At 45.5% G+C, this 20,460-nt stretch overlaps 1 protein-coding gene across 3 annotated transcripts in view; it reads left to right on the forward strand.

The window, feature by feature from the left end:
* The window catches only part of mcm10 (minichromosome maintenance 10 replication initiation factor), a 48,084-nt gene extending 30,622 nt beyond the window's left edge, over positions 1-17,462 (forward strand). For 2 of the 3 annotated variants that reach the window (XM_033040196.1, XM_033040197.1), the window contains exons 15-20: positions 1,730-1,862; positions 5,506-5,627; positions 7,853-7,966; positions 13,679-13,824; positions 14,992-15,034; positions 17,218-17,462. In XM_033040196.1, the coding sequence (XP_032896087.1) occupies positions 1,730-1,862; positions 5,506-5,627; positions 7,853-7,966; positions 13,679-13,824; positions 14,992-15,034; positions 17,218-17,301 (642 nt within the window). In that variant the 3' untranslated portion in view covers positions 17,302-17,462. Of the gene's footprint in view, positions 1-1,729; positions 1,863-5,505; positions 5,628-7,852; positions 7,967-13,678; positions 13,825-14,991; positions 15,035-17,217 lie in introns of those variants that run through there. The other variant, XM_033040198.1, reaches the window with a different exon arrangement.
* The last annotated feature ends 2,998 nt before the right edge of the window (positions 17,463-20,460 follow it).

Raw genomic sequence — 20,460 nt, forward strand, 5'->3', positions numbered from 1 at the left:
AGAAAAATATATAGTTTAATTTAGTTTATTGTCACGTGCCCCGAGGTACAGTGAAAAGCTTTTTGTTGCGTGCTACCCAATCAGCAGAAATACTATTCATGATTACAATCCATCCATGATAAAGTGGGATGACATCATCTGTAAATTGTCCCTGGTATGTAGGATAGAACTAGTGTGAATGGGTAATCGATGGTTGGCGCAGACACGATGGGCCAAAGGGCCTGTTTCCATGCTGTATCTCTAATTTTATAAAATAAATGTTAGCTGTTAGCACTTGCTGTGAGCTGACACATGAAGCAACAAATTGTTTGGCAAAATGACATCTTTATGGAAAGAGGGATAGTAGAGGTGTAACCACAAGATTTAACCCAGCATCACAGGAGGACATGGATAGGCGTCATTTCAGATCGGGACTCTTCTTCAGACTGATTGTATCTTTGTATGGTATATCCTAAGAAGGGTCCTGACCTGAAATATCACCTATCCGTGCTCTTCAGAGATGCTGCCTGACCCGCTGAGTTACTCCAGCACTCTGTGAAACGTCACCTATCCATGTTCTCCACAGATGCTGCCTGGCCCGCTGAGTTATGGTGCAGCAGCATCTATGGAGCGAAGGAAATAGGCAACGTTTCGAGCCGAAACCCTTCTGGAAATAGGCAACGTTTCGGGCCGAAACCCGGAAGGGTTTCGACCCGAAACGTTGCCTATTTCCTTAGCTCCATAGATGCTGCTGCACCCGCTGAGTTACTCCAGCACTCTGTGAAACGTCGCCTATCCATGTTCTCCACAGATGCTGCCTGACCCGCTGAGTTACTCCAGCACCCTGTGAAACGTCACCTATCCATGTTCTCCACAGATGCTGCCTGACCCGCTGAGTTACTCCAGCACTCTGTATCTTTTTTTATGACACATCTAATCTGATTGGATAGCATGCAAAAGATACCTCTTCACTGTACAATAATAAACCTAAACCCGTAATGGTGGTAAGATTCATAAATGGGCTCTGTTTCTTCTGAAACAAATGTAGACAATCTGTTCCACTACCCAGACCGCACTCCATGATTGTCTTGCCATGAGCCCTTCTGAGGCCGGAGCGTAGTTTTTTAGTTTAGTCTAGAGAAACAGCACGGAAACAGGCCAACCAAGTCCACGCCGACCAGTGATCCCTGCACACCAACACTATCCTACACACACCTGGAGCAATTTTACATTGATACCAAGCTAATTAACCTACAAACCTGTATGTCTTTGGAGTGTGTTTGTTTTACTGAAGTACTCAGAGAAAAACTCACAGAGTCACGGAGAAACGTGCAAACTCCGTACAGACAGCACCCATAGTCGGCATTGAACCCGGGTCTCTGGCACTGTTAGGCACCACCTCTACCTATTGTGCTTGAGTTTGACTTGATTGTAATTATGTTTAGTATCATCTGATCTGGTCGGATAGCTTGCAACACAAAGCTTTTCACTGTACCTCGCTACACGTGACAATAATAAACTTAAGCCTAATTGGTGAAGGGTCTCAACCCGCAACGTTGCCTAGTACCTCGCTCCATAGGTGCAGCCTCACCTGCTGAGTTTCTCCAGCATTTTTGTCCACCTTAAACCTAATTGCTTTATCCTTTTGCTTACCAATCTGCCACTGGCAACAGCAGTTTGCAAATCGTGTTTCCAATTTTCGATTGCAACTTTGCAAAAGAGGAATGTTGCGGTTTCTGACATTTTCCAGGTGGCGGCTATTAAGAAGCTCCATAAAAAAGGTGCAGTCCTCGCCAAGGAGGATCCCAACCGTGTGAAGAGGAAATTGGAGCCGGGTGGGAAGCTGCTGGAACGGATAGAGAAGAATCTCTCTCCTCCAGACGGTGAGTTGCTGCATCCGTCGTGTGTTGTCCTGGTGGAAGACACCTCTTGCTTTCTCTTTCTAGCCATTGGTTTTTTGAGATACAGCGTGGAAACAGGCCCTTCCACCCACCCAGTGCACACCGACCATCGGTCGTCCATTCACACTTGTTCTAGAGTGAGAGTAAGTGGTTGGAGCGATATAACAGAGAAACAGGCCCTTCAGCACAATTAAGTTAATGTTCATAAGTGATAGGAGCAGAATTAGCCTGTTCGGATCATCAAGTCTACTCCATCATTCAATCAAGGCTGATCTATCTTTCCTCTTTAACCCTATTCTCCTGCCTTCTCTCCTTAACAGCTAACATCTTCACCAATCAAGGATCTATCTATCTCTGTCTTAAAAAATATCCATAGACTGCCTCGACAACAGTCTGTGGCAATGAATTCCACAGATTCACCACCCTCTGACTAAAGAAATTCCTCCTCATCTCCTGTGTAAAGGAATGTCCTTTAATTCTGAGGCTGTGCCCTCTGGTCCTAGACTCACATGCCAACCTAAATTTCCCCTTCTACACCAGTCCCATTTGCTCAAGTTTGGCCCATATCCCTCGAAACCTTTCCTATCCATGTACCTGTCCAAATGACTTTTAAATGTTATAATTAACTGTGTCAACAATATTAGAGCGTTAGTTTCTCTGTCTCAGCCCACAAAAGGAATTGTGTACAAAATTTGCAAATTAATCCAAAATTTCTACATATTGCCATGTTACTGTACAACAAAAAAAATGTCTTCACATTTTCTCTCTGATTCTGCCCATTACGTTTATGATGTCCTCCACCTCACTCAGTTGTTGCCAGTTCTTTGGAGATCTCCCCAGTTGAGCCCACTCTCAGACATTTCTGTCCGGGCACCTCGTCTGCAGCTGTTCCTGGGGCCACCTCTTTTCCTTTTTCCTTGGGGGTTCCATTTCGGGGCTTGCCGGGTGAAGTTTGTGGCAGGTTTCCTGAGGGTGTGTCCAATCCAACTCCATTTTCTCCTTCGAATTTGTAAGTCAATGGGCTCCTGGCTTGTTCTTTTCCACAAGTCCACATTGCTAACTTTGACTTTCCACCCATACTATAACACCATTTGTCTCTCCAGGTACTATAACAGCATTTAAAAGACTCTTGGGCAGATACCTACATAAAAGGTGTAGGGGGATATGGGCCAAACATGAGCAGGTGGGACTAGCATCGGTGGGGGTCTTGATCTGCATTGGAAATTTGGGCCGAAGGGCCTGTTTCCGTGCTGTATGACCATGCTTTCACTTGTATTTGTGTATATGTATTTAATTCAAAAGATAAACATGAAAATGCAAGAAGGCAGCGATATAAGTACGGCAAAATAGTTTGTTTTCAAGCCATTTTTTCTCCAAGGGATTGAGAGAAATAAAAATAAATGAGACTCTCCAAGTTATTTTTGGCCATGTCCATACCACATAATATTTGTGGGTAACCATTGTGGCTGGCCACATGTGTAACATGCTACCCTCATGATCAGTGGGCACATTATCAGCACTGTGCTCCTACTGAAGGAAAAAACCACTGAGGTAAATATAACTTAAGGGTTCTCTGTCACTGGAGATTCATCACACTTTCCCCTTTTTTGTCACCTTATCTTCAGGTCAGTGTATTTTTTTAATTTCCAGTGCCACGGCATCTTTAGATATCTCCATGGTTGCAGGGCAGCAAGGTGGAGCAGCGGTAAAGTTGTTGCCTCACAGTGCCAGAGACCCCGGGATCCATCCTGAACCCGGGTGCTGTCTGTACGGAGTTTGCACGTTCTCCCCCTGCCTGCGTGATTTATTTCCCGATGCTCCTGGAAAAGACGTTCCGGTTTGTAGGTTAATTGGCTTCTGTAAAATTGTAAATTGTCCCATAGTTTTAGTGAATGGGATGATCGCTCTTCAGCGCAGACTCGATGGGCTGTAGGGTCTGTCTCCACGTTGTATCTCTAAAGTTATGCTGATTCAGAGTTTAGACACAACGAACTGTAGATGTTGGTGTACAAAAATAGAGACAAAGTACTGGAGTAAATCTGACCCGAAACGTCACCTATCTATGTTCGCGAGAGATGCTGCCTGACCCGCTGAGTTACTCCAGCACTCTGTGTCTTGTTGTGTTTACTTGTTTTAAGATTCCACTGATATTAAGTGCAGGATAAAAAACTATTATACATAAATGCAATGGTAACTCCAGTTCCTCACCTCTTTTCCAAAAGAGATCAGTATATATCTCTTTATCAGTATATATCCAGTCTGAAGAAGGGTCTGGACCCGAAACGTCACCTATTCCTTCGCTCCATAGATGCTGCCTCACCTGCTGAGTTTCTCCAGCATTTTTCTCTACCTTAGTATATACCTGCAGGTTGGTGGAGATGTGTTAAGGGCAGATAGGCCATTTGTCTCTAATCAGCCCTTCATTCCACTCATACATATTCAATGATATTTTATTGGTAGAATGATATCCGTTGTTTCTGCGTACAATACACGAGTCGCCACGTCTCTGGCGCTGACAAAGTTACAAACATACACATTTGAGTCATGTTAGTCCCTCTTCGTTCTCGACGGCACGGCACAACCGCCTTTCCATGGACTCTCCTCAGTCCGACTGCTTCTTCTCGGCCCGTAGTGATAGCTGGAAAAGTCAAGAGGCAAGTGTTTATTGTCATATGTCCCAAAATTGAACAATGAAACTCTTACTTGCAGCAGCACAACAGTTATGCAAAAACCATAATAAACAATAATAGTGCAAGCAAAAACAATGCCCCCAGGCCTATGTCGTTTGGAAATTATTTGGAGGTTATAGTGTTTAATAGCCTGGTGGTCGTTGGGAAGAAACTTCCTCAAAACCTGGGCGCTGCAAATTTCAGGCTCCTGCACCTTCTTCCCGATGGCAGGATCAAAATGAGAACATGGCCCGGGTGGTGTGATGGATCCAATACATGTTACTGGTGGTTTTTGCCGTGATAGGGATGTTGGTGGAGGTAAGGGAGGAAGTGAAATGTAAGTTTTCAGGAAAGTTTTGTCAGTTGGAGATGGAGGAAGGAGAGCATTGCTGATCGTGGGGCCAAGGTAGCAGATCATCAGGTCAAGGTAGCAGATCATCAGGTCAAGGTAGCAGATCATCAGGTCAAGGTAGCAGATCATCAGGTCAAGGTAGCAGATCATCAGGTCAAGGTAGCAGATCATCAGGTCAAGGTAGCAGATCATCAGGTCAAGGTAGCAGATCATCAGGTCAAGGAACCAGATCGTGGAGCCAAGGTAGCAGATCGTGAGGGCAAGGCAGCAGATGACATGACCAGCTAAAGTGGAACTGCATTCAGTATTCGTGCCATGTACTGTTTAGTTTAGAGATACAGCGCGGAAACAGGCCCTTCAGCCCACCGAGCCCACACGGGTATCGACCCGAAACGTCACCTATTCCTTCGCTCCATAGATGCTGCCTCACCCGCTGAGTTTCTCCAATATTTTTGTCTACCTTCACTGTCTGTTGAATGTCTAATGCAAACCGAGATATATTTGGTGAACAAATTACACTGCCGTACTTCTGCTTTTTTTTCCCGCTGACTTGCAAATGATTGTTGACGTTCGAGCCATTTGTCCAAACCTCTAAATTCTTTAGAAAACAAAGGCAGTGATGGACCAATGACGAAGAAGCACCGTGCCCAGATGGAGTACCTGGAGTCGGAGGAGTTTCAGAAAATATTGAATGCAAAGTCGAAGCACGTTGGCACAGTCAAGGAGGTACCGTCAGTCTTTGCTCCTGTCTCTAACTGCATCACTGTACTCAATGGAATGTGGCTAGTTGTGGTTTACACCCAGACCATGTTGTTCCTCATCATATAATGGCAGTCAGTGTTCCACTCGACAGATATATGCACCTTCATATTTACTCTTGCTTCAAGAAATTCTCAATCTGGCGAAGAAACACCAGCCAACTCAGACTTCAGGCAGATCGTGAAATTTCCATTTTGAGCAACATTTTTTCCTTGACTCTTTTTACCTAAACGCACACATACCGTGCGTCTGTCACTATAGGCAGTACGGTGGCGCAACGGTAGAGTTGCTGCCTCTTAGCGCCAGAGACCCTGTACGGAGTTTGTACGTTCTTCCGGTGATCGCGTGGGTCTATTCTTCAATAGTCTGATGGTTTTTGGGAAGAAGCTGTTCCTGAACCTGGATGTTACGATTTGCAGACTCGTGTACTACTGATGATTGTTAAGGGCTTGGACACGCTAGAGGCAGGAAACATGTTCCCGATGTTGGGGGAGTCCAGAACCAAGGGCCACAATTTAAGAATAAGGAGTAAGCCATTTAGAACGGAGACGAGGAAACACTTTTTCTCACAGAGAGTTGTGAGTCTGTGGAATTCTCTGCCTCAGAGGGCAGTGGAGGCAGGTTCTCTGGATGCTTTCAAGAGAGAGCTAGATAGGGCTCTTAAAAATAGCGGAGTCAGGGGATATGGGGAGAAGGCAGGAACGGGGTACTGATTGGGGATGATCAGCCATGATCACATTGAATGGCGGTGATGGCTAGGTGCCAAATGGCCTACTCCTGCACCTATTGTCTGTTGTCTACATTTAGGTTTAAGAAGGATCTGCAGATGCTGGAAAATCGTAAGGTAGACAAAAGTGCTGGAGAAACTCAGCGGGTGCGGCAGCATCTATGGAGCGAAGAAAAAAGGCAACGTTTCGGGCCGAAACCTTTCTTCAGACATTTACATTTCTGTACATTTATCCCGATGGTAGCAGCGAGATGAGAGCATGATTAGGATGGTGTCCACCATTTAAAAATTCACCAACAGCTCCTGTTACAAAGCATAATGTTTTCAGCACTCTGTTCCCCATTGGAATAAGATGCAGACACCTTGAATGCTATTAGGACACTGGTTTATAGAGAAATAGACAATAGGTGCAGGAGTAGGCCATTTGGCCCCTCGAGCCAGCACCCCCATTCAATGTGATCATGGCTGATCATCCACAATCTAAAGGGCCTGTCACACCTGGCGATTTTTTTTCGGCGACTGCCGGCGTCATATCAGTGTCACCAAAAGATTTTGTACATTTCAAAATCCAGCGGCGACCCAAAAAAAATGCTGCGACACTTGAAAAAACACCGCACGTCATGACATCGTCACGCCGCAAATTCTTTCGTGACCTGATATACGTCAGTCAATGATGCCAAGTGGGACAGGCCGTTAAAGCAGCTTCATCTAGAAGAGGAGGGAATGTGTCAGTCGTTTATGGGCATCTACACGTGACTGGCTGTGAACTTGTTCAGAAGCTGTTGTGGGTTTTGTGTTGTTTTTCGTGAACAGTGAACAATGACTGATCTATCTAGAACATAGAACGGTGCAGCACAGGGACAGGGACAGGCCCTTCGGCCCACGATGTCCGTGCTGAACACGATGCCAAGACCATCTTTAAACTGCCTGCACCTGATACATATCCCTCCATTTCCTGCGTGTCCATGTGCTTATCCGTGTGTCTTAAACGCCACTACGGTGTCTACCTCCACCACCTTCCTCTGTGTGAAAAACTACTTGCCTATACTGCTCGTTGTTCCAGAGAATTGTAAGCATAAATACAGAACAGCTCAGTGTGTCTACATAGTGTAACAGTGTGACTCTGTTGTGCTGCAGCAAGCAAGAATTTTAATGTCCTATAGACAATAGATAATAGGCAACAGGTGCAGGAGTAGGCCATTCGGCCCTTCGAGCCAGCACCGCCATTCACTGTGATCATGGCTGATCATCCCCAATCAGTACCCCGTTCCTGCCTTCTCCCCATATCCCCTGACTCCACTATCTTTAAGAGCCCCATCTAGCTCTCTCTTGAAAGCATCCAGAGAACCGGCCTCCGCCCTCTGAGGCAGAGAATTCCACAGACTGGGATACATGACAATAAAACACTCTTGACTCTCTTGATATGCTAAATATGATGTTGAGAATGTATTCTTTGTTTCAACAGGCGGAAATAGAGCTTCAGGAACAATATTTTGAGCCCCTCGTGAAGAAAGAACAAATGGAAGAAAAAATGAAAAGTATCCGTGAGATGAAGTGTAGGGTTGTGAGTTGTAAAACGGTGAGTGGATTTAGTTGGAAAGACTTTCCTCCCTGGTATGTGATCATCGTTTGTGGTTCTACACTTTAAAATCTATTTGTTGCCTTGCTCAATCTTTTGCCGACCGTTCAGTCTTCAGGGTCCTTTGCTTGGAAACTCTCTCCTTCCCCAAGAACTCTATCTCTACCTCTCTTTGTTTAAGAAGGAACTGCAGATGCTGGAAAATCAAAGGTAGACAAAAGTGCTGGAGAAACTCAGCGGGTGCAGCAGCATCTATGGAGCGAAGGAATAGGTGATTGAAGACTAAATAAGGGTTTCAGCTCCAAACGTTGCCTATTTCCTTCGCTCCATAGATGCTGCTGCACCCGCTGAGTTTCTCCAGCACTTTTGTCTACCCTCTACCTCTCTTAGTACCCCGTTCCTGCCATCTTCCCATCTCCCCGCTATTCTCCCCATATCCCCTAGCTCTCTCTTGAAAGCATCCAGAGAACCGGCCTCCACCGCCCTCTGAGGCAGAGAATTCCACAGACTCACCACTCTCTGTGAGAAAATGTGTTTCCTCGTCTCTGTTCTAAATTCTTAAACTGTGGCCCCTGGTTCTGGACCCCCAACATCGGGAACATGTTTCCTGCCTCTAGCGTGTCCAAGCCCTTAACAATCTCACATCAGCCATGATCACAGTGCTGACTCGAAGGGCCGAATGGCCTACTCCTGCACCTATTGTCTATTGTCTAAAAACTTTCAGTAGAATATTGGATGTTGCATCAAGTTTTTTGCACTGAGCCATATCTTAGTTTAGAGATACAGCTCCACGCCAGTGTCGATCACCCGTTCACACACTAGTTCTATGCTATCCCACTTTCTCATCCACTCCCTACACACTAGGGGCAATTTACAGAGGTCACTTAACCTATAAACCCGCACGTCTTTGGGGTGTGGGAGGAAACCAGAGCAACCGGAGAAAATCCACACAGGTCACAGGGAGAACGTGCAAACTCCACACAGACAGCATCCCAGGTCATGATCGAACCCGGGTCTCTGGTGCTTTGAGGCAGCGGCTCTAGCAGCCACTCTGCTGTGTCACCCACTGTGTCTCTCCAAACCTCTCCTATCCTGTCCAAGTGTCTTCCTCTTCCTCTGGCAGCTGGTTCAATATACACAGCACCCTCTGTGTGAAAAGTGGAACCCCCAGGTTCCTATTAAATCTTCCCCCTCTCACCTTAAACTTGTTCCCCCTAGTTTGAGTCTTCCTATGGGGCTAAATACCTTATCCAGGAAGATGGATAAGGTGAATTAATCCAGATTGCTTGGGTAGTTTACACCCCAGCGGTATGAACACTGACCTCTAATTTCAGTTAGTCCTTGCTTTCTCCCTCCTTCCCGTCCCCTTCCCAGCCCACTGTCTGCACCTCTTCCTTTCTTCTTCCCCCCCCCCCCCCCCCACCCCCACATCAGTCTGAAGAAGGGTCACGACCCGAAACGTCACCTATCCCTTCGCTCCATAGATGCTGCCTCACCCGCTGTGTTTCTCCAGCATTTTTGTCTACCGTCAATTTTTCCAGCATCTGCAGTTCTTTCCTAAATGTGTTGTAATCTTAGATAACTTTATTGACTGTCCACCAATATTAGTGTCCTCCACAAAGTTACTAACCATGCCACCTACATTCTAATCCAACACGTTAATGATCAACATGCCCAGCTCTGTGCCACAACATTGGTTACAGGCCTCCAGTCTGAAATAAAATCTAACACCACCACACTTTGTCTCCTACCTTCAAGTCAATTTTATATTCAGTTGGCTGGCTCGCTTGGATCCCATCTGCTATAACTTCCAGAGCAGCCTGCCGTGCTGTACCTCGTTAAAGGATTGGCTGCAGTACACGTAGACAACTTCTACTGCGCTGCTTTCATCAATTTTCTTGGCCACCTCTTCAAAAACAAACTCAGTCCAATTCCTGAGACACTATTTCCTTTGCACAAAGGCATGCTGACCGTCCTTAAGCAGTCCTTGACTTTCCTCGAAGTTTGGACCGTTATGTAACAGTTGGTGTGGTCGCATTTAGAGTATTGTGTTCAGTTTTGGCCGGCCTGCTAGACAAAATATGGGGTTAAACTGGGAATGAATGAATGTATGAATTTTTTGTTTATTGGCCAAGTATTCACATACAAGGAATTTGCCTTGGTGCTCTGCCCACAAGTGACAACACGACACACAGTGACAAAGAAGATTTATGAGGCTGTTGCCAGGACTCTTAGGCTTGAGCTACAGGGGAAGGTTGGGCAAGCTTGGACATTATTTCTTGGAGTAAATTAGGCTGAGGGGTGATCTTATAGAGATGCATAAAAACGTGTGAGAATTGATGATTATAGAAACATATAAATTTATAAAAGAACTGGACAAGCTAGATGCAGGAAAAAATATTCCCAATGTTGGGCGAGTCCAGAACCAGGGGCCACAATCTTAGAATAAAGGGGAGGTCATTTAAGACTGAGGTGAGGAAAACCTTTTTCACCCAGAGAGTTGTGAATTAGTGGAATTCTCTCCCACCGAGGCACTGGATGGATTTAAGAGAGAGTTAGATAGAGCTCTAGGGGCTAGTGGAATCAAGGGATATGGGGAGAAGGCAGGCACGGGTTATTGATTGGGGACGATCAGCCATGATCTCAATGAATGGCGTTGCTGGCTCAAAGGGCCGAATGGCCTCCTCCTGCACCTATTTTCTATGTTCCAAGATGGGATGAAAACACAGAATCTTTTGTGTAAGAAAGAACTGGTTAAAATTGCAGGTAGACACAAAATGCTGGAGTAACTCAGCGGGTGAGGCAGCATCTCTGGAGAGAAGGAATGGGTTACGTTTCGGGTCGAGACCCGCTTAGTTACTCCAGCATTTTGTGTCTACACAGAATCTTTTGCCCAGAGTAGGGGAATGAAGAAGCAGAGGACATAGGTTTGTGATAGGGAAACGATCTAATAGGGACCATGGAGTGAGCTGCCAAAGGAGGCAGGTACAATAGCAATATTTAATTGAGAACCATCACTCCATCACAGGGGACAGACGATGTAAGATTCTAAAGAAAGCCCCTGACTCAAAACGTCTCCACAGCTGCTGCCTGACCTGCTGAGTTCCTCCAGCATTTAGTGCTTTGCTCAAGATTCCAGCATCAACTGTTCCTTATGTCTGTGTTCTAACTGAGACCAGATGTAAAATCTACGTGTTATGTTAATAAACTCCAGATTTCGTGCATTGTTTCTTTGAGGTGGATCATATATTTTAAAGGAGGAAAAAGATCCAGCCAGGCTAAAATTGAAATGAAGTTTGACCATCCATTGACTGTCCTCTAGGCAAAAGCAATCTAACGATTGCCAAATTGGGCAAAACCATGCTGTTTCTTTAGTTTAAACCAGGGGTGTCAAGCCCGCGGGCCGCATCTGGTCTGCGAAGTGGTCCAATCCGGCCTGTGGGATGATTTGTGGGGGGACGAAAGCTGTGGGAGCATGCGCGCATGCACAACTCATCCGGCCTACATGATGTCGCATTTTGCCCATTCCGGCCCGCAACCTAAAGTTAGTTTGACCCCCCCCTGGTTTAAACTATAAGAGATTCAGCATGGAAACAGGCCCTTCGGCCCACCGAGTCCACGCCGACTAGCTAGTTATATGTTATCCCACTTTCTCATCCACTCCCTACACACTAGGGGGCAATTTACAGGAGGCCGATTAACCTACTTTGGGATGGGGGAGGAAACCAGAGCACCCGGAGAAAACCCACTCAGTAGCGGGGACAATGTGCAAACTCCACACACCAGATAGCACCCAAGGTCAGGATCGAACACGGGGTCTGGGGTGCTCGGAAACAGCAGCTCTACCTGCTGCGCCACTGTGCTGGCCATTTCCTTTCAGCATGTCAGAATGTCCGACAGTGCTGCGCCCAAAGCAACTGGCAGGTGTAAAAATCAAAATTGATTGAGAAGTAATTCATAAAAAATAACATGAAAAGGCTGTGGATTTTTGAATAGAGACAACTCTTACGTATATGAGTCAGGGAGAGATCCATAGAAAAATACAGCACAGAACTTGAGCAAAGATTTTGTACTAGACATTGGAGGGCAATATTCATAAGTCATAGGTGCAGAATTAGGCCATTCGGCCCATCAAGTCTATTCCACCATTCAATCATGCCAGATCTACCTCTCCCTCTCAACCCCATTTTCCTGCCTTCTCCCTCTAAACCCCGACACCCGTATTAATCAAAAACCTATCAATCTTCTATTTTAACCAAACTTGGTTCAATAAATAGTTAACATTGACAACTTTTTATTCATTTTTGTCTGACGCAATCATGACTAATTATTTAGAGATGAATATTATTCTGGAATTCATCGCCAGGAACCTGAAGGATGTCTGCAGGAAAGGCAATACCATATGTTGCGTGTAAGACTATCATTTAAATCACGCTGGAACTGTTTTTTACAAGACGTTTTATGTAGAAATAACACATAATTGAGTTTAATTGTTAGTGTGGTGAATGTTTAATGGAATTCAGACAAATGTTGTTTTACTCAGGGCATTACTGTATGAGGTGCACAAGTTCCAAGTCTTCCTGTAAACACACTTAGCCCAGCGATTTGTTAAGTATCCATAGTCACCTTCCGGATGCCTCTGACTACAAAGCTGATTTCCTCTCATCCTCTTTAAAGACTGTTCTTCACTTCAGTTTAGTATATTGTCACATGTACCGAGGTACAGTGAAAAGCTTTTGTTGCGTGCTAACTAGTCAGTGGAAAGACAATACCTGATTACAATCGAGCCGTCCACAGTGTACAGATACAGGATATGGGTATAATGTAAAGTCCGATCAAAGATAGTCCAATAGTAGTCCAGCCCCGACCCTACACTCAGTCTGAAGAAGGGTCCTGACCCAAAACCTAACCTACCCATGTTCTCCAGAGATGCTGCCTGACCCGCTGAGTTACTCCAGCACTCTGTGAAACGTCACCTATCCATGTTCTCCACAGATGCTGCCTGACCCGCTGAGTTACTCCAGCACTCTGTGAAACGTCACCTATCCATGTTCTCCAGAGATGCTGCCTGACCCGCTGAGTTACTCCAGCACTCTGTGAAACGTCACCTATCCATGTTCTCCAGCGATGCTGCCTGACCCGCTGAGTTACTCCAGCACTCTGTGAAACGTCACCTATCCATGTTCTCCAGCGATGCTGCCTGACCCGCTGAGTTACTCCAGCACTCTGTGAAACGTCACCTATCCATGTTCTCCACAGATGCTGCCTGACCCGCTGAGTTACTCCAGCACTCTGAAACGTCACCTATCCATGTTCTCCACAGATGCTGCCTGACCCGCTGAGTTACTCCAGCACTCTGTGAAACGTCACCTATCCATGTTCTCCACAGATGCTGCCTGACCCGCTGAGTTACTCCAGCACTCTGTGAAACGTCACCTAGCCATGTTCTCCAGCGATGCTGCCTGACCCGCTGAGTTACTCCAGCACTCTGTGAAACGTCACCTATCCATGTTCTCCAGCGATGCTGCCTGACCCGCTGAGTCACTCCAGCACTTTGGGGTTTTTTTAAACCAGCATCAGCAGTTCCCTGTGTCTCAGCATTAAGCTTGTCTGGATCGCCAACATTATTGAATGTTTTGTGTCAATGCATGGTGTGGTTGTTTGTGTAGTTAATCACTGATTGTACTTAACAGTTCTGTACTTTAATTACAGTGCAAATATTCACACTTCAAGCCGCTGGAGACATGCGTGAGTGAAAACCACGACTTCCACTGGCACGATGCAGTCAAGCGATTCTTTAAATGTCCCTGTGGCAGCAGAGCAGTGGCATTAACAAGACTACCGAAGAAGCATTGCCAGTATGTCTTGCCTGGGGTGCTGAGGGTGGGGCAAACGTGGAAATATTCTGACCTAGTAAGGAGGTTCACAGTGTGCTGGAGAGGATGCTGGAATAAGGAATAGGAGTAGAATTAGGCCATTCGGTCCATCAAGTCTACTCTGCATTCAAAAGCGAGTTCGATAGAGCTCTTAGGGATAGCGGAATCAAAGGATATGGGGAGAAGGCAGGAACGGGGTACTGATTGGGGATGATCAGCCATAATCACATTGAATGGCGGTGCTGGCTCGAAGGGCCGAATGGCCTACTCCTACACCTATTGTCTATTGTTTCTTCCCAGCTGTTATCAGGCAACTGAACCGTCCTATAACCAACTATACCAATGAAGGTCATCTTTTATTCGGAATAGTATTAGTGTCACTCAGTGTTAATCCGAAACCTCATCTGTTCCCTCACATTATATGAATACAACAGGGTTTATAGTAGAAAAGGGAGCTGCATTTATTCTTCAAACTAACACCGTTATAATAGATTTTTGATGTCATTTTCATCTTGTTTTTTAAATAATTGAAACTGCTGTCTGTCTTATGTTGAAGTCTACACATTTCAACAAGTATTTCATTAATTGCATCGTGCTTTGTGATGATTTGCGGTTGTGAAAGCTTCTGTGTCAATTGTAAATATGTTAAAAACTTAATATGTTCTTAATGGGCCTGTCCCACTTAGGCGAGTTTGTGGGCGACTGCCTCAAGATTTTCAACATGTTGAAAACATTTCGGCAACAGTGGCGACAATTTTTGCTGTCGTAGGTTGACATAGATGTTGTCGTAGGTGAATTCCATTCAAATTAGTCCCTGGCAGTCGTCTAAAGAGTCGCCTAACTGGGACAGGCCCATTAGTGTGTACTTTATAAAAACTTGTTCATCCTTTTATTTGTAACGTTTTATTTCAAGTCAAGTCAAGAGAGTTTATTGTCATGTGTCCCAGATAGGTCAATGAATTTCTTGCATTGCTTCAGCACAACAGAATATAGTAGGCATGAATACAGAACAGATCAGTGTGTCCATATTTGATTCATGCTTTGGAAGCTACCCTATCTATAAATGTAATTTGTTGATTATAACAGTATTAGGAAATGTTCTGAGCAATCTGCCTATAACACCTTCGTGTTTTTGTGTTTGTTTTTCAGAAACTGTGGCTTGTTTCTGTGGGAGAGAGATGGAATGTTGAAGGTGGGTCTGTATTGAGTTTTCAATGGTGTAGAACTCTGTTCTACTTCTTTATTTGCTACTAATATTTGACAGTTTACTCCTGCATTCATCCATTCCAAGTAAAACTAATCAAACATTAAAGACAGACACAAAATGCTGTCGTATTTTCACTCAGCGGGACAGGCAGCATCTATGGAGAGAAGGAATGAGCGACGTCTCAAGGTCGGGACCCTTCCTCAGACTGTCTGAAGAAGGGCCCCAACCCGAAACGTCACCTATTCCCTCTCTCCGGAGATGCCGCCTATCCCACTGAGTTACTCCAGCATTTTGTGTCTATCTTCGCTGTAAACCAGCATCTGCAGTTCAACAAAAATTAAAGAATTAATTTCAGAGTAAATATTAATAACTAGATGCTAGACACTATCATGGCTCTTACTATCCCTTGTTACTAGTAAGACAAATTAATGGAGAGATGATGATGAGCGCCTCTCAAGTAGAAATCATGTCTCAATTTGGCTAAATTCAGGTCATAGTATGTTACCCAATAAGGGAACACGTTGGCGCAGCGGTAGAGTTGCTGTCCCACAGCGCCAGTAACCCAGGTTCCATCCTGACCACGGGTGCTGCCTGAACGGAGTTTGTACGTTATCCCCATGACCTGCGTGGGTTTACTCTAAGATATTCGATTTCCTCCCACACTCCAAAGACGTACAAGTTTGTAGGTTAATTGGCTTGGTATAAATGTAGGATGGTGTGAGTGTGCAGGGATAGCAGGTTGGTGGGGCCGAAGGGCCTGTTTCCGTGCCGTATCGCTAAACTGAACTAATAAATCGCCCAGAATGTGCGGATACCAAAAATACAGAATGAAATGATTAATAATATAATATACATGTGAATGTGTCAGGCTGTGGTGAAACATATTTGACCACTGTTCAAACAAATGTAAGTTTCCAGTCAACATCAAACTGTGGACCAGAGCCATTTCCCTCCTGACTCATGAGTAGTTAGATATAATATGTGTGTTTTTAAAACCAGCCTTATTGACAGACGAATGGAGATAGACACAAAAAGCTGCAGTAACTCAGCGGGCAGACAGGCAGCATCTCTGGAGAGAAGGAATGGGCGACGTTTCATGTCGAGACCCTTCTTCAGACACTCTTCTTTCAAATTCCTTCATTCAGCTTATTCAAGGCTGAAACGTCAGTCACTCTTGGTAGGAAACTCTGTTAAAATGTCTAGTGGTGTCCAGGTTTGTGAATGTGTCTGGAAACTCAGGCTGTGTATTTTTCCAAGACCCAGGACCCTGGGTGTTTTTCATCACAGAACCACGATTGACCCATTTGAAGCTGTGGTTTTATACGCCATAGAGTGATGCAGTGTGGAAACAGGCCCAACTTGCCCACACCGACCAACATGCCTCATCTACACTAGCCCCACCTGCCTGCATTTGGCCCATATCCCTCCAAAACTGTCCTATCTATGTACCTGTCTAAATGTTTCATAAACGTTATCATGTTTAAGAAGGAACTGCAGATGCTGGAAAAATCGAAGGTAGACAAAAATTCTGGAGAAACTCAGCGGGTACAGCAGCATCTATGGAGCGAAGGAAATAGGTGACGTTTCGGGTCGAGACCCTTCATCAGACCCCTTGGGGTCAGATCAGGGTTTAGACCTGAAACATCACCTATCCATGTTCTCCACAGATGCTGCCTGACCCGCTGAGTTACTCCAGCACTCTGTGAAACGTCACCTATCCATGTTCTCCACAGATGCTGCCTGACCCGCTGAGTTACTCCAGCACTCTGTGATATGTCACCTATCCATGTTCTCCACAGATGCTGCCTGACCCGCTGAGTTATGGTGCAGCAGCATCTATGGAGCTAAGGAAATAGGCAACGTTTCGGGCCGAAATCCTTCTGGAAATAGGCAACGTTTCGGGCCGAAATCCTTCTGGAAATAGGCAACGTTTCGGGCCGAAACCCTTACGGGTTTCAGCCCAAAACGTTGCCTATTTCCTTAGCTCCACAGATGCTGCCTGACCCGCTGAGTTACTCCAGCACTCTGTGAAACGTCACCTATCCATGTTCTCCACAGATGCTGCCTGACCCGCTGAGTTACTCCAGCACTCTGTGTCTACAGGGTTAACCAGCATCTGCAGTTCCATCTTACACGCTGATATTTCTGTATTATTTTTGTCTCTGCAGGAGAGGAAAGGCCCCAAAATAGGGGGAGAACTGCTGCTACCCAGAGGCGAAGAACACGGCAAATTTTTGAGCAGTTCAAAATGATTCCTGGTTGCAGGACTGGTGGTGAAGAGCATCTCATTTCTACGTCAACGAAGCCTGAGGTTTATAAACGACACTACTGGAGAAACGTGATATTTACTTGTGCTACAGATTTAAACCCAGAGTCTTTTTTTAAAACTATGAATAAACAACATTTTTCCTAATTGCTCCATTTGGATGTACAATGTACCCGGACGCAGGTGAGTGGGATGTCATCGTTATATTTGTATCCCGCAAACAGGGTCAACAGACATTCCAACCCAGGCGACTATTTGCCTGCTGGCCTCGGAAGGAGTTCTACAAACTCGCTCCACACTTCTTGATCAGTACGGGTGTCAGAAGTTATGGGGAGAAGGCAGAAGAATGGGGTTAAGAGGGAGAGATAGATCAGCCATCTTCTCTTCTTGTGTATGGCGTGCACAGCCTAAAGTTGTAGGACAACTTGTTCTATTTGATCTTATTTGATTGTGCACGCCGGGTTGATTGCATTCGTCGAAACAGGGCGGACCATGTGAAGGTTGCAATCTTCCTCAGATCAGCCATGATTGAATGGTGGAGTAGACGATGGGCTGAATGGCCTCATTCTATTCCTATCGCTTATGACACTCTTAAATCGCTATTCCTACTCCAACATTTCTTACTTTAACTATGATATTCGCTTAACATGTATGTATACACAGTAAACGGCTCGATTGTAATCATGTATTGTCTTTCCGCTGACTTCGTTAGCACGCAACAAAAGCTTTTCACTGTACCTCGGTACACGTGACAATAAACTAAACTGAAAATAAAAAAAGTGCTGAAGGAACTCGTAGGGTCAGGCAGCATCTGGGGAGGGGGTGGAGAAGTGATGTTTCAGGGAGAAGGCTGGAAAGAGGTGGGGACAGGACATGGTCTGACAGTGATAGGTGGAGGTTATAGTCTTGAATTTAGACGGATGAGAGATCTTATTGAAACGTAAGATTATTTAGGTGGAGGCCGGTTCTCTGGATACTTTCAAGAGAGAGCTAGATAGGGGCTCTTAAAGATAGCAGAGTCAGGGGATATGGGGAGAAGGCAAGAACGAGGTACTGATTGGGGATGATCAGCCATGATCACATTGAATGGCGGTGCTGGCTCGAAGGGCCGAATGGCCTACTCCTGCACCTATTGTCTTTGAAGGAACTGCAGATGCTGGCAAGATAGACATGCAAAGTGCTGGAGTAACTCAGCGGGTCAGGCAGCCTCTCTGGAGAAAAGTTATAGGTGATGTTTCGGGTCAAGGCTTTTCTCTACAGATGCTGCCTGACCCGCCGAGCTACTCCAGCATTTTGTGTCTATCTTAAGTGATAGGTGGATACAGGTGAGGGGGTGATGGGCAGATGGGTGGAGTGAGTGACAAAGGCTGGAGGTGAAAAGGCTACAAAAGGGATACGGAGAGAAGAGGGGGGGTGAAATGTAAAGCTGCAGGGAGGGATATAGGGTGGGGGGGGATGGGGTCGATAGACAGACAATGTCTACTGATCGGAACGCTTCTGCAAACTGCAGAAACGTTGCCTGTCCATTCCCTCCACAGATGCTGCCTGACCACCTGAGTTCCTCCAGCACTTTGTGTTTTGCTCAAGATTCCAGCGCCTGCTGATCTTTGTGTCTCCCATTCAGAAGCAGAGCGTTGTGGGTGATTTGTTTTCAAGTTTACCAAAGTCTAAATGGTTGTGTGAGCTCGTGTCCAAAATTCACCGTAACTAATCCGGGGAAAAAACCCCACAGTGGGGTCACAACTTGACCAATATATAAGCCGAAATGTGTTGGCATGAGGAGTCCACGTTAACCTCAGAGTCAGCTAGAACTGGTGTACGTATCAAAGCTTCCGCAGCCTCTGCGTATCTTCACTGAGGTGGTTTGTTATTTCCGAGTCAATGTTTTTCCAGAAGTATTTTGAAAAATATCTTGTACCTTTTACCGAATATGCAGAAGCTGTTTTAGCTCAACTTAATTTGTCTTGACCACCTGGGGTAGCTCTGTTGGTGAGGAATTAAATTCAGTCCCTTACAAGGGACTGGAGATAGAAAGGAACTCAGCGGGACAAGCAGCATCTCTGGAGAGAAGGAATGGCGACTTTTCGGGTCGAGACTCTTCCTCAGACTGAAGAAGACTCGACCCGAAACGTCACACATTCCTTCTCTCCAGAGATGCTGTCTGTCGTGCTGTTGTCTGCCTTTGATTTAAACCAGCGTCTGCAGTTCTTTCCTACATAATATCAGCCATGATTGAATGGCAGAGTAGACTTGATGGGCCGAAGGGCCTCATTGAAACATACAAGATTGTTAAGGGTTTGGACAGGCTAGAGGCAGGAAACATGTTCCCGATGTTGGGGGAGTCCAGAACCAGGGGCCACAGTTTAAGAATAAGGGGTAAGCCATTTAGAATGGAGACGAGGAAACACTTTTTCACCCAGAGAGTGGAATTCTCTGCCTCAGAGGGCGGTGGAGGCAGGTTCCCTGGATGCTTTCAAGAGAGATCTAGATAGGGCTCTTAAAGATAGTGGAGTCAGGGGATATGGGGAGAAGGCAGGAACGGGGTACTGATTGGGGATGATCAGCCATGATCATATTGAATGGCGGTGCTGGCTCGTAGGGCCGAATGGCCTACTCCTGCACCTTGTGTCTATTCTGCTCCTGGAACGTACAGTCTGATCAATGATAGTTAAGTTGTGTGGCTTTTTATTTCCAGTGTATTTATTGATGTTGGTGCAGAATGTATAATTTGGCCTGAATACTATTTATATCGGGGCCGAGTTGTTTTTTTCCTACAGCAGGTTTCCTTGGCTGAACTCAAGATGTGAACAAATTTCATGCTCAGAACATCTGGTAGATACAAAGTGTTGGAGTAACTCAGCGGGTCAGGCAGCGTCTCTGGAGAAAAGGAATAGTTGACGTTTCGGGTCGAGACCCTCCAGCCTGAAGAAGAAGACTTCAGAGATGCTGTCTGTCCCGCTGAGTTACTCCAGCATTTTGTGACCATCTTTGATGTAAGCCAGCATCTGCAGTTCCTTCCTACACAGAACATCCAGTGATCAATTCAGTGTTTTAAATGTTGTGCCATAATCGGGTCAGACCCCAGGGGGAAATGTGATAATTATGTTTGAAATTCCAGCATTACTTTGATTGTGTTTCCAGCTGT

Source organism: Amblyraja radiata, chromosome 21 (genome assembly GCF_010909765.2).
Source record: "Amblyraja radiata isolate CabotCenter1 chromosome 21, sAmbRad1.1.pri, whole genome shotgun sequence".
Lineage (NCBI taxonomy): Eukaryota > Metazoa > Chordata > Chondrichthyes > Rajiformes > Rajidae > Amblyraja > Amblyraja radiata.